Below are 13508 nucleotides of genomic sequence, written 5' to 3'. Positions count from 1 at the left end.
GCTGCTGAGCTTCACAGGATACCTGCTTTGGGGTTTTTCTTTTAAATTCAAATAAAGCTGTCCTGGAGCTTTCTTCTGAGTCTGTTCTTAAAGTACTTGATTAACTAGACTAAGAACCACAAGCGAGGATCCCGGTTTCCCCACAACATGTAATAACTCCAGAGTGACTTTGCAAAATCTCCAGGAAGAAGCAAATGTTTTCAATATTGGACCCTGTGTGAAAAGGCCATTATATGTGCACACATGTCGGAGTATGTATTCGTGCACATTATACACATATATAATTTTCAAGTACACGTGGATAGTATTAGGATCAACCAAATTCATTTTCTTCAATTTTGTTTTACTGGGGGATTGAACCCAGGAAGGGCCTTGCCCATTCTCGGTGGGTACTGCCTCAGAGAGCTGCATTCCCAGTCCAATAAAAAGTCATGACTAACCTTATAACTCTTCATACTTTCTGTGGTGCTTAGTTTCCTGGTCAATGAAAAGCACAGTTACCATTAAATAAGGACATAAAAATGATTAAAAACACAACCTTTCCCTACCTCTGTGTGCTGGGGATGGAACCCAGGGATTCCGGTACACATTGCACTGTTCCGAACTCTATCTCATCTTTATTTGGAGACAAGCTATCAGTAGCCTGGGCAGGCCTTCAAAGCGTACCCCTCCAGCCTTAGGAGTAGCTAGGATTACCCACAAGACTATTCCGTCGTTTGTTTGTTTTTGATGAAAACTTTGTGTCTCAACAGTAGATCAAAGTTAGGGTTCGCACTGAACAATTCAGAGAAGTGTGATGCTGCTGGCGTTGGGGGCTGAAGGGAAGCAAGCCCCACGGGAGCCGAACCCTAAAAGCGAGTCGTTAGCCAGGGTCAGGGCTGGTTCAGATATTCATGTTGTTTATCTCCTTGTCACTTGCAAGCTATCATATACAAGCCCTTCCTCAACTGTAGTTAGCAGCCCACTGGGCCCTGAGCCATGCTAGGCTGTTTAAACAGCAAAACCTTCAAAGTCGCACTTAAAATATTTACCTCATAAAACCCTTCACAGAAGCCTTGCAGCAAGCCTCAGCACTGCTCCAGGAGGCCAGTGACGCCGCCATGCAGAATGGCTAATGAGGAGGCGCCCACAGCTCCACTGGGACCAAGCAGTAAAAGGCTTTTGGAAGCCAGCAGTGGTGTGAGATGAGTCCGCACTTCGCCCAGCCACTCAGAGAAAGGGTGGTTTTCACACATTTAATTGATCCTAGGAGCAGAAGAGGAGCTGGAAGAAGTATTCTTCAGAGCTCTGTGTGGGGCACAGAGATTGGTTCCTGCACTACCCTCTTCAGTCAGTCCCCTGCCCCTGTGCCTGCTAAGGCAGAGCTTTCTCTGAAAAGCAAATCAGAAGATAAAAAGAGATTTAGAGCCGAACTCAGACTCTGACTCTCTCTTTCCCCCCCCCCCACCCAGTGTGTGTGTGTGTGTGTGTGTCGGGGGGGGGGGGCAGAATGACTCTTTTTGCTAGGCCTGGGAATGCGAACCTGCCATCCCAGCTGATGCAGGAGAATGTCAATTTCAATTTCAAGCCCTGCCCCTGTTGCTAGCCTGGGAAACTTAGCAAGACCAATCCCCAAAAACAGAAAGTAAGAGCTCTTAGCCACCGAGCCAGGTAACCAAAGCGTGTTTCCCAGCACCTACATGGCAGTTCACCAGTGCCTCAAACTCCAGTTCTAGAGGATCCCATATCATCTTCTGGCCTCCAGAGGCTCCTTTGGTTCAATACTCAGCACCATGGAAGGAAAAAAAAAAAAAACACCAAAACCTAAATTTAGGGACAGAGATCACCCACAGATTTCTACATTGCCAGATGTGTAATGTGTGTATGTATGTGGTGTGATGTGTGTGTGGTGTGAGGTGTGTGTGTGGTGTGATGTATGTGTGGTGTATATGCAGTGTAATATATGTGTGGTGTTGTGTATGTGTGGTGTGTGTACGTGTGATGTGAGGTGTGTAAGGTGGTGTGTGTGTGTGTGTGTGTGTGTGTGTGTGTGTGTGTGTGTTTACAGGCACTTTAATCCAGTCACTGCTCAGAGCTGAAGGTGATTTTCCATTAAAGCTGTCCCTCCTACACTGGCACTCTCTGACCTGTGAACGCTCTCATTAGCTGCCTTATTAAGACGATAGCCCGTCTCTGAAGTAAGAGAAAAAGATTATCTGCTCACTTCACATGCTATCATCGTTCAAGGGGGTGAGGATAAAAGAAAACAGAAAGAGGGCATGTCCAACAGATATTGAATGGGTGTTGGAATTCTGCCCCAACTCCAGCTACATAACTGCACATGCGCAGTTCAGGGGTTTGTGTCTTACGTCATCAGTGGGCGCTGGCAACTCCGTACACGCGGTGTGCTCACACAATCTGCGCCTTAAAAGCCAGACGCAGACCCACCCTCTCTCTCTGCTCTAGTCTGCTCCCCCCCCATCTTTCTCCCTCTTTCCTCCCCAGGCCTGGTCCTTTGATCCCCAGTCCCCTCTTCCTCCCAATAAAGCTCTCTGTAACTAGGTAGTCATGGCCGTGGCTCGTGACCTTTCCGCAGGTAACCAGCACCGCTGTTTATCATCCTTTCACTGAGCACGCTGTGCTTTCCAAGGGAGGGGACTTTTGTCACCCCCAGGTGGCCCTCAAGGCTTTAGTAGCATATGTTCCTGTGACTATAAACCAAGGTGGAAACCACTCCATACCTGCTTGGTTATAGGGTGTGTGTGTGTGTGTGTGTGTGTGTGTGTGTGTGTGTGAGAGAGAGAGAGAGAGAGAGAGAGAGAGAGAGAGAGAGAGAGAGAGAGAGAGAGAGAGAGAGAGAGAGAGATATGGAATCACAGGTGCTCTTCACTGTGTCTGTGCCTGCTACAGTGTAGCTAACAGGTGCACTTTCAAGTGACACCACAGGTATAGTGGGAGCTGGCTGGAAAGTCACAAGGTTAGGACAATGATGCTGCCTCCTTGGTCACTCATCAGAAGTCCTCCTATTCAGATGCATGGGGGGGGGACAAAAACTCTCCATAAAGGGGGGCTCAGTCACAATCCACAAGACAGGGTGTTGGTTACTGCCCCTGGAGTGGGGGTGGGGAGAGTCACTGCCCATGGGGTGGAGGTGGGGGAGAGTCACTGCCCATGGGGTGGGGGAGGGTCACTGCCCATGGGGTGGGGGTGGGGAGAGTCACTGCCCATGGGATGGGGGTGGGGAGAGTCACTGCCCATGGGGTGGGGGTGGGGAGAGCCACTGCCCATGGGGTGGGGTTTGGTCACCTTTCATCGTCTATCTCATCTCAGTACCAGTCTTTGGCCAAGGTCACCAAGGTCACCAAAAGTAGCAATGGACATATGTGGTGTCCTGAATGACCCCCTCCCTTTATATAAGTCCTTCAGCCCATGCCTCCCAGAGGTTCCTTTGGGTTCTCCAGGTCTTCCATGATCCTCATTAATAAATGGCTCCATTTATATATTTGCATACATATGCACATATATATGTAAAAATAATAAAATAAGAGGCCATGAATTTGAGTAGATGGGTCTGGGAGGGGCTGGAGGAAGGAGGGAGGAAATGATGTAATAAATTTTAATTGAATAAAAAAAATATAAAAAATTTAAATGAAAGAAGAAAGTCGGGCTCCAGTCTTCCCTATCCCCCATCCCCTCTCCTTGGGTGGTCAAACACTCCCTGACTTGGTCCTGTGTTTGCAGAGATAGGAAGAAACTTTCCACTTTCACTAAATATGAAAAAAAAAAAAGACATCTGTTAATATATTTATTAAAAAAAAACCAGCTATGAAAGATCCGACAGGAAAACTAGGGACACTCAGAGAACAGGAAGAAATATGCCTTTTATTAGAAGTCTTATATGTACAGGGACAGCTGTTCCTCACAGCCTAGGGAGGCTGTGAGGAAGCCACCGCCGTCCAAGGTCACCACGTTTACTTACACTGGAAACCCCACTTAAACACCACCGCCGCCGCCGCGAGTCATTAACAGATAAAGCCATTACACACAGACGCAAAGAGACACAGGCCTGTGGACACTTCGCGTATTTTCTAAAAACAAGTCTACACAAAAAATACAATGTGCCAGTAAAAAAAAAAAAAAATAGGCGTATCAATACATGTCTTTTTTTTTTTCTTTCTTTCTAGCTTCCTTTTTTGTTAATACATGGTACTCTGAGCTTTTTTCTCAGGATTTTTTTTTTCTTTCACATGGAGATTTGCAGGCACTTTAGCAACCCAGCCTTGGTTTACAATACATGATGTTCAGACCAACAGATGAACAGTGGGAGCGTCAAGGGCCGTGTGACACAGGCATGCACGGAAATGTGACTCCTAGCACTCTCTGGGGACGTCAGACTGTTCTCAAGTGGGATGGCTTTTCTCTTACTTCTTTTATGTTCCATGGCAGAATCACTTAGTAATATGGTCGCACCAGGACGGGACACATAATGTGAGTATAGGAGACAAATACTGACTCCAACCTCAAAAACTGTACTGAGATTAACTTTCAGAATTAATCAGCGACTGATTCTTCCTCATCCCACTCTGTGCCTTCCTTGTCAACCTTTCAATGCAAATAAAAGAAAACACCCACACTGCTGCCGCCAGGATAGACTGGTCATAGCTCCTCCAGAGAATCTTCCCTCCGGTTACCTCCCTCCTCAGGGTGCATGCACAATAGGCCATTCCCATGTCCCTTGTTCCCAAGTGTCATGAACGTGACTGAACAGGTGTATTTATAAACGCAGACTAGAATCATTGTGATATGGGTAGTGATGTTATAAGGCAGTTGGAAGGGACCCCCTGACAGCCAAACAGCACTGGCCTATGGTTTAGCTTCTTCACTACTGCCCAGAGCCTTTATGCTCCAAGGAACTGAGGAAAGAAAAGAAAACCCAGATAGAGCCCCAGAACCGGGGGCAACCCTGCTGCAAAGTCCTGGGAAGCCCTCCTTCCTGGTCCATGCTGCACTCCCTTTCATCTAGCAGAGGCTGAGAAAACACTCTAGCAGAGAGCCCAGGGGGAAAAGGTCAGCAACATCTGCAGCCTCAGGGTCACTCTCAAAGGTGAAGCTGTGACACCTAAGCCATAGGCATCTTATGCGTGGAGCTGAAGCTTCCGGCACTGCAGAGAAGCAGGTGCCTTGAACTCGGGATTGTCAGGAGGGGGTTCCTTCCATGAGATAGACGCTGAGACGCAGTGGCAAAGACTGTAAGGCCTTCCATTTCTTTGCTCCTGCTGCTTAAAGGCACTGATACCAGCGACAGAAATGTTCCGTAGTCCCACCGCAGGGTTCGAAAACTCCAAGAACACGTCTTCATAGGAACACGTCCTTTATTGCATGACACGAAGTGCTGCCATCCTCATTTGAGCTCAGGAGTAGAAGGGCCGCCCTTTCTCGGGTGTCTGCAGTCTGTTTAGCCTGGCCACCTGAGATGGGGACGGAGGCACATCTTGCCGGAAGGGCCCCCTGACTCCATCAGCCGGGGGCTGCTTCTTCAGCTGCTGCTCTTTCCGCCTCTGCTCCTGGCGGAGAAGCTCCTGGGTCTCCAGCATGACCCTGGCATTGAAGCCATGCCCACCAAGATAGCCGTTTCTTGAGCCCTGGTAACTGGAGTACCTGGGGTTCTCCTTGGCACTCTGGAAGCCCTCACCAGGGGCATAGTTCTGTTCCCAGGAGTCCTGTGATATGGAGCTGGCATTCTTCCTGCTTTGCCTAGCAATAAAGCAAAGAAGTCAGTCAGTGATGAGAGGGAGAGAGAGACAAATCTGCAGGCTTTAGCAAATATCACCATGACCTGATCACCCACCAGGTACCATGGTGTGGGCTGGAGATCTCAAAATTGACATTTCTTGCTGCCCAAGCTTAAGGATCTGAGTTCAATCCACAATACCCACGTAAAAAGCTGGGTGGGGTAGCACACATTCGTAATTCCAGGACTAGGGAAGGGAGAGAAGGAGATCCATGGGGCTTGCTGGCCGGCCAGCCTCGCCTAATTGGTGAGCTCCAGCCCAGTGAGAAACCCTGTTTCAAACAATCAAGGTAGACAGTTCCTGGGGAATGAGACCTGAGGGTGTGCTCTGGCCTTGATGTGCACACACATGCACCCCCACACATGCACCTGCATTGTGCATGCAGCCACACCACAGACAAACAGTGACTGTCCTCAGCAAGTCCTTAGTTTCGGCTGACGTGACCAATGCTGACAGGACAAAAGACAGAAGCAGACTCAGCAGCTATGGAGAAACGGGTGCCTCTCCTAGCTTGAGGTGCCCTCTGGCTCAGGGTGACCATGTCCACGGTAGTGTGGGTGCAGACACAAGTGGGTAAGTATTAGAGGTCAGGCAGCATCTAGCTTTGTAAGAACCGCTGCTCTCTTTAGTGTCACTGTTCAGTTCTAAACAGCCCAAATGAGCACTGTACCTAGCGGTGGCCAGAATGACAGAAACTGGTGTGTGCTGTTGGTGCGCATCTTCCAGAGACTGAGATGTCGCTCTGTCCTCCGGAAGCTCATGTGATGTGAGTCTGAGCTCAGACAAGGATGGAAGTGTCAGAGGGCTGGGCCGGCCGGGCTCAGTTCGAGCAGAGCACTGGCTGAGGATGCAGGAGGCCCGGGTTCCATCCCCAGCACCACATACACCAGGTGTTGGGAGCACCAGCCTATTACTCCAGTATTAGGGAAGTAGAGGCAGAAGAATCACAAGGTCAAGGACATCCGTGGCTACACAGTAAGTTTGAGACCAGCCTGGGTGGCAGGAGACAGTCTCAAACAACAACAAATCACTCACAAAACAAGCAAATAATGCAACAGGAAGCTCCGTCGAGCTCTAGCTTGGCTCTCAGGGGTCCTGTGTGTCAGCATCTGGCATAGGTCATGCTGCACAACTTCCTGTCTGGAAACATTATTTATTCTGCCTCATAGGTTTCCTTCACCAAAGGCCAGGTGCCTCACTAGATAACCCATTTCCTATTACCCCAGGATAGGGAGACAAACTCAAGCCACACAGATACTTCACAGCCTACCACTTCTGCAAGAGACTTGCTGCGGTTTTCAGGAAACATGATTCTGAAACCTCTTTAATTTACTATCAAGGCTCTAGATACTTCTATGAATTTGCAATAATATTGCCTTTGATAAAGCATAACAATTTTGTGTCAGGAAGGAAGAAATGCCCTATTTTTCCCCTTGAAAATGGAAGAGGGAGGAGAGACAACACTCATAAAGAAAATGTATTATTGCTCCATTTATCAGCAAGAAAATCATCTAGTGGCAGTAGGCGAGGCTCAGCCTCTCATATAAGCGTACACAACACTGCACATTCATGAGGAGACCGTGGGAAGCTACCACACCTCCCAAAGGAACAGAGTGATGGCATTTGAATGTTCTGGAATGCTGGCAATATGGTCCGGGGTAGAACCTGCCCATTTTCCACATGGCTGCAACTGTAGTTGGGAGACACTGTGGATGAGAAGTGAATTAAACTCTCAATGTCACCCCTGGCTCTGTGAGCCACTGAGAAGAACAGTGGCTCCCATCTGGCTTTCCTCATGGGAGCCACAGCAGAATCCTCAGATGGGATGGAGTAGGTTTCTTTGCCTAAAGCACTGATTATTATCACTTAAGAAGTCATAAACTAATCTGACCAGAGATGTGACAGACAGACAGTGTCAACATGAACCCTGGGGTTTTACATTGTCACCTCTTCATCCACGGCCTCCGGAAACCTATAGCTGCCTTCCCCCCAGATCCTGCATGTCCCTTGCATAGAAAGGTGTGTTACAGTCATGCCAGAAATGCAGGCTCCTTCTGCATTAAAATTTGTGAAAAGTCACTGAGACTCGTCAGCCCTGGATGAGAAGATGAGGAGGTGGGTGTGGGAGGAGGCACTGTTTCGTGGCTCAAATTTGCTTCAGATTAGTGAGTGTAGAATAAAGCAAGTCCTGTGGTTTGAAACAGGGTATGTGGGACACACACACACACACACACACACACCTTACTTTCTTTCATAAGGAAGCTATTGGTGTCCATACATTCTTCATTAAGGTAAGGATTAGCAATGTGCCAACTCAAGAGAGGAAGAAAAGGAGACAGTAAGTGTCTCCTATGTAGAGGGCTGAGGAAATGTCTCAGTGGCAAAGTGTTCTCCTTGTAAGCATGAAGACCTGAGGTAAATCTCCCAGAACCCACGTAAAAACCACGTGTGATTACCTATGTTTATAATCTCAGTGCTTGAAGACAGGAGGCTCTCTGGGTCTCACTGGCCAGCCATCCTAACCTAAGCAATGAGCTCTAAGTCCAGTGAGAGACATTGTATAGGAGCAAGATGGATGATGCCTGACCAATATCAGCTGAGACTGTCTACTGGCCTCCATGTGCAGGGACACGCATACACCTATGCACCAGTGCCCACACATGGACCCACATGAACATGCACCTATTTGTACACACAGGGGGTAGAAATAAAGGGGGGAGACAACCGAATGAATGTGTTTGCATACCACTACCATGTGTGCTGGTGGGGACTTGCTGCACACCCCTCTTGGCTAAGCACTGTGACTGCTGAGTTCCTGGGGGCTGTCATGGAGATTACTGAACTTTAGAGGCAGTTGCCTTTATTAGAAAGTAAAGCAAGCTCATTTTCACATGAATCAGCCAGTGCACAGATAAGCACCACCTTCCTCCAACTGCTTTGTTCAAACTCATGGTTGAGACAGGAAAACAAATGTCTAGTAACTGTCACATACAAGTGACTTGTTTGGAGGAGACTGAAAACCTGCAGGGCTTTCAATATGTTTATTCCGCACTATCTATTTTCTGGGACGAAGACTCTGGTGTGTGGCCGTGTGGTCGGTCATGTGACAGAGTTCTGGTCCTTTAACGGAAGACAGCTGGAGCAGAGGTCCCTCACAAGCCTAACACCTAAGCTTCTCTTGCTGGGTTGTCAGTTAATGAGCCAAGCACCCCTGAGACTCTCTGCACTCCCATGCAGAGTGACAGTAGAGACAGAGAGCAATTAAAATGGGGCTTGTGACCGCCTATCCACAGATGTGCATGCCCAGAGTGCTCAGTCCTGCTGTAACAGAGCCTAGGTGCACACAGAGGCAATCACCCCAGAACGCTGGGAGCCAGGCAAGCAAAAGCATGCTTACAGTCTCTCTTTTCAGATGGGGGTGGGGGGGATAGGGGGGGTTTCACTTTGGGTATGCACAGGTGCAGATGTTGGCCTTCTTGGTCATGCTGCTAATAGATGAGAGGTACCCCTCCCAAGTCAAGCATGCCTGTGCTGCCCAGTCCTTGGTGACCCTGGTCCAAGCTGGGAAGAGGGCAGCTCACCTTGGCAGTGAGCTGTACTGGCGTTGAGCCTGCTGGAAGTTCTCTCGTTCCTCCTGCCGCTGCCGCTGCACTTGAACCTCCACAGACACCGAGTGCCGACCACTCTGCGACGCTGGCCGGGAGCTGGGCTGTGGGAGAGATGCACAGCTTGTCAGTAAGAGAGCGACACCTGCGCTGCCATGCCATAAGTGACGCCACTTCAACTCTGGGTCTTATGCAGTGTTGGAGACAGAACCCAATGCCTGCACATGCTGGGCAAGTGTTCTTCTGCCTGAGTTACACGGTCAAGCCTCCAACTTTGGACTCTTACCAAATGACTTTGAAACACTTTACAAATTCTATGATTTTTGTTTATCCACATCAAGTTTGTTATTTTGAGACAGGGTCTCATGTAACCAAGGCTGTGTTTGAATACACTGTGTTGTAGCGAAGAGTGACTTTGAACTTCTGATCCCCGCCCCATTTCTACCTCCTGAACACTGGGATCAGCCTTCCTGGTTTATGTGGCACTGGGTATGGAACCCAAGGCTTTGTGCATGCGGGGTAACCACTACACCAACTGAGCCACCTCTCAGCTCCCTTCTGACACAGATTTCTTTGAGAGAAGAACCATATCATAGCTTGGCTAAGTTTTGCATACTCCATCTTGAGCTGTGACTTTGGTGTGGGCACATCACTAAAAATGGAGAGGCCAACTTGGTAGTATTTCCCAGGGAGGCTCAGTAAATACTGGCAGGTACTAGTTGACAGCCCTTACAGAGCGATCATGAAGCTCAGAGTATTATTAGAAGACAAGACCCAAATCCAGGGCTGGTAATTAGAAGACCAAAATTGAGGGCTGGTAATGTATGTAGTTCAGGTGGTACAATCCTCGCCCAGCACACAGGAAGTGCTGGTTTTATCTCCTGTGCCGCATAACATGGTTGTGATAGAACACACCTGTAATCCCAGAACTCAGAAGGTACAGGCAAGAGAATCAGAAGGTGAAAGTCTCCCTCAGCAGCCTGGACCAGCCTGGGCTACCTGGCACCCTGTCTCAAACCAACCAACTAACCACCACAACAAAAACAAAATAAAACTTTGATACCATAACTCACAAAGGCAGGAGTTCACCGGTCTCTGAATGAAAGCTTGCCGAGCTGGGGAACATTTGGTAATTGCGTCTTTTGTCCTAGCAATGGTAAACAATATAGAGGACCCGCCTGTGCTAGGAAGTGACGGCTCAATTTTGAAATGTGAAGATCAGTTTAAATGAGACACTGTGACCACAGACAGGCCCTCTGTCCCCAATGATGTCGGCTAAAGAGGGCCAGGAACCCTTACCAACAGCATGGACCTGTCAGCTAATGAATACTGAATGTTCCAGTGTAAGTATCACACTCCCTTGGTCACAGGAAGTGGCAATTGGCCAAGGTGAACCTAGCTGAGAGAAATTTTCACTCCACCCAGCCACACACTCTGGCCAACACAACATGCGTGGAGTGTGGTTTTCATTCACAGTGGATTATCAAATTACATACTATGCTGTGTAGATCAGAACAGCCAGCAACCTTACCGAATACCCAGGGGTGGCTCATTGCTGCACTGCTGTTGGTACCCCAAGATACCTGTCTTGTGACTCATCCATCTTGGTGCCCCTTGATGCAAGGTACACAGCCTATGTGAAGAATATCTGCTAAAAAGCTCTAACTCATTTTGTCTTTTAGTGCTGAAAGCCAGTGGCAGGCCACGACTCAATAATGGCTTTGTAAAGTCATGGCTTTAGCATTCATAGGAGAGTGTTAGAATAGCATCAGTCCTGCCCCTGAAGAACAGCCCCTGTGGTTGGCTTCTTTCTGAAGAGAAACTCGACAGCATAGGTTCTCTTTCTATCAGAAAGCACCTTACATGATGGTAAGGCAATGTCCAGAACAAACATCTCTAAGCCGGTATCCTCAGTTGGCACATATTGAAAGAAGTATTCCAATACAAAACGTACATGGCAAGCGATTAGATTTTCTGGTACCCACGTCTGTGCTGGGGGATAGTCACAACCATACCAGCTTCGACAGATGTGTGGCAGAGACTACACATGCAGTTCACACAATGCATCGTGTATCTTCAGCATGAAGAGCACTGAGCAGGCTGGGACGTGGCTCCGAGGTTAAAGTGCATGCTGTGCAAGTGTAACAGCCTGGGTTTGGATCCCCAGAACCTGCCTCAAAGCTGAGCAATGTGGTGGGCTCTTGTGATCTCAGACCAGGGGAAGTGGAATCAGGACCAGCCCTGGGGCTCACTGACAGCCAGCCTAGCCTAATTGATGAACTCTACCTTCAGTGAGAAACCCTGTCAAAAAGGAAGGAAGGAAGGAAGGAAGGAAGGAAGGAAGGAAGGAAGGAAATAGAAAAGAAAAGAAAAGAAGAGAAGAGAAGAGAAGAGAAGAGAAAAGAAAAGAAAAGAAAAGAAAAGAAAAGAAAAGAAAAGAAAAGAAAAGAAAAGAAAAGAAAAGAAAAGAAAAAAAGAGAGGTAGATGGCTCCTAAGGAATGACACCTGAGGTTGATTTCTGGCCTCCATGTGCCTTCAGACGTGTGCATGTGTATGTGTGAACACTTGTACATACACACACACACATATACACAAGAGAGATGAGGTGGTAGATAGATGATAGATAGATAGATAGATGATAGACAGACAGACAGATAGATGATGGAGCATTTTCCCAGTGAGTCCCTGCTTGTACACATACAGCATCCTCCACATTAATGAAGACAGGCATATTCTCTCCCTTCCATGAGCAGGATGCCAGTGAACTGCTGGGTGGTGGTGTGCCTGCAGGAGCCTTGGGGAGCGTCACTGGGCAGGCAAATATAGAGTGAGAACTGCATGGTTTGCAGAGCACCCCAAAAGTGCCCTGTTTCCTTCCCTTCACGCACTGTAAGCTATCTATACATGTCAGGTTGTCTGGAAGGCTTTGGCATTCGGCAACGGGATTTAGTAACCAGCGATTTAAGCTCACGCTGCTTTTTGACACACTGCTTGTGGAGATGTGAAAAGAAAATGTAAGATCTTACAGGAATGCAGGTATATTTTTAAGCTGTTTCTCTCAGCGGCCTGAAAATTTGATTCTGACAGAGGAGAAAAAAAATAAGCCGAAGGGCTTTTGTTTCCTCAACTGTGCACTTTCTGACACTGTTCAAACCTTGTCAGTTGTAAGGATCCACTGAAACCCTCTCGGGCTTCAGGAATGATCAGCACAGGGGCTGCAGCATGCACATGCGGATGACTGAGGTGCTGCTGACAGACTGATACCTCCTAGTCAGACAGAAGCTTCAACCTCCCCATCCATATCTCACCACCCCCCCAAGCCTGCAAAAGGGCCTGCCAGTCACGCCAGTCACGCCAGTCACCTTCATCTTTTAGAGATAACTCTAACAGGCCACGTGTCTCCGGATACGGGACTAGTTCACAGCAACAAGTCAATACAATCCCTCTGGCAAGTTTTACTTTTGTTCCAGATAAAAAGTAACCTCCTGGGCTTGGGAGACAACTCGGTTGATGACTTCCAAACCCAGAACCCACAACAACAACCACAAAGCCAGGTGTGGTGCCCATGATTGTAATCCTAGTACTGGGGGTGCAGAGACCAGAGGATCCCCAGCTGGCCAGCCATCTAAAGTAGTGAGGTCCAGGGTCAGCAAGAGACTAGGTCTCAACACAAAGAGCACGGATGGCACCCGAGAAGCACAGCCATGGATCGGAATAAAAAATTCCATGAATAAAGAGACGAGGAAGAGAGACCACGTAACCGCCCCCAGAGGAGTCCATGTTTTCACACAACAGCAAATCAGGAGAGGAGAGTGAGGGGAGGGTTTGCTGCACACACATGAAGGCCTGAGTGCAGATCCCCAAGGCCCGCAGGCCAGCCAGCCCCGCCCCATGTGCAGCTCCTGGTTCAGTGAGAGGCCCTGTCTCAAAACACATGGCAGACAGTAATGGAGGAAGTCATATTCTACAGTGACCTCTGGGGCACACACACATCTGCATATAACACACACCACCCCACACCTGCATAGAACACACACACAAGAAACAGCTGTACAGAAAACCCATGTGCTCATGTCAGTGTCCCAACACTGGGAATTCAGACAAGAAAGTGAAGCTGCTTGAGCTGCAAAT

The 13508-nt window shown here is 48.3% G+C and overlaps 1 protein-coding gene across 20 annotated transcripts in view; it reads right to left on the bottom strand.

The window, feature by feature from the left end:
* Nucleotides 1-3841: 3841 nt before the first annotated feature.
* Nucleotides 3842-13508, bottom strand: part of Pard3 (par-3 family cell polarity regulator) — a 552281-nt gene continuing 542614 nt past the window's right edge. For all 20 annotated transcript variants that reach the window (XM_006982506.4, XM_076572359.1, XM_076572357.1 and 17 more), the window contains 2 exons: nt 9353-9480; nt 3842-5733 (listed from right to left, as the gene is read on the bottom strand). In XM_006982506.4, the coding sequence (XP_006982568.1) occupies nt 5391-5733; nt 9353-9480 (471 nt within the window). In that variant the 3' untranslated portion in view covers nt 3842-5390. The remainder of the gene's footprint in view (nt 5734-9352; nt 9481-13508) is intronic.

The sequence above is a fragment of the Peromyscus maniculatus genome, chromosome 5 (genome assembly GCF_049852395.1).
Source record: "Peromyscus maniculatus bairdii isolate BWxNUB_F1_BW_parent chromosome 5, HU_Pman_BW_mat_3.1, whole genome shotgun sequence".
Classification (NCBI taxonomy): Eukaryota; Metazoa; Chordata; class Mammalia; order Rodentia; family Cricetidae; genus Peromyscus; species Peromyscus maniculatus.
Note: the sequence above shows the minus strand (reverse complement) of the source record. Positions and strands in the feature narration are given on the sequence as shown.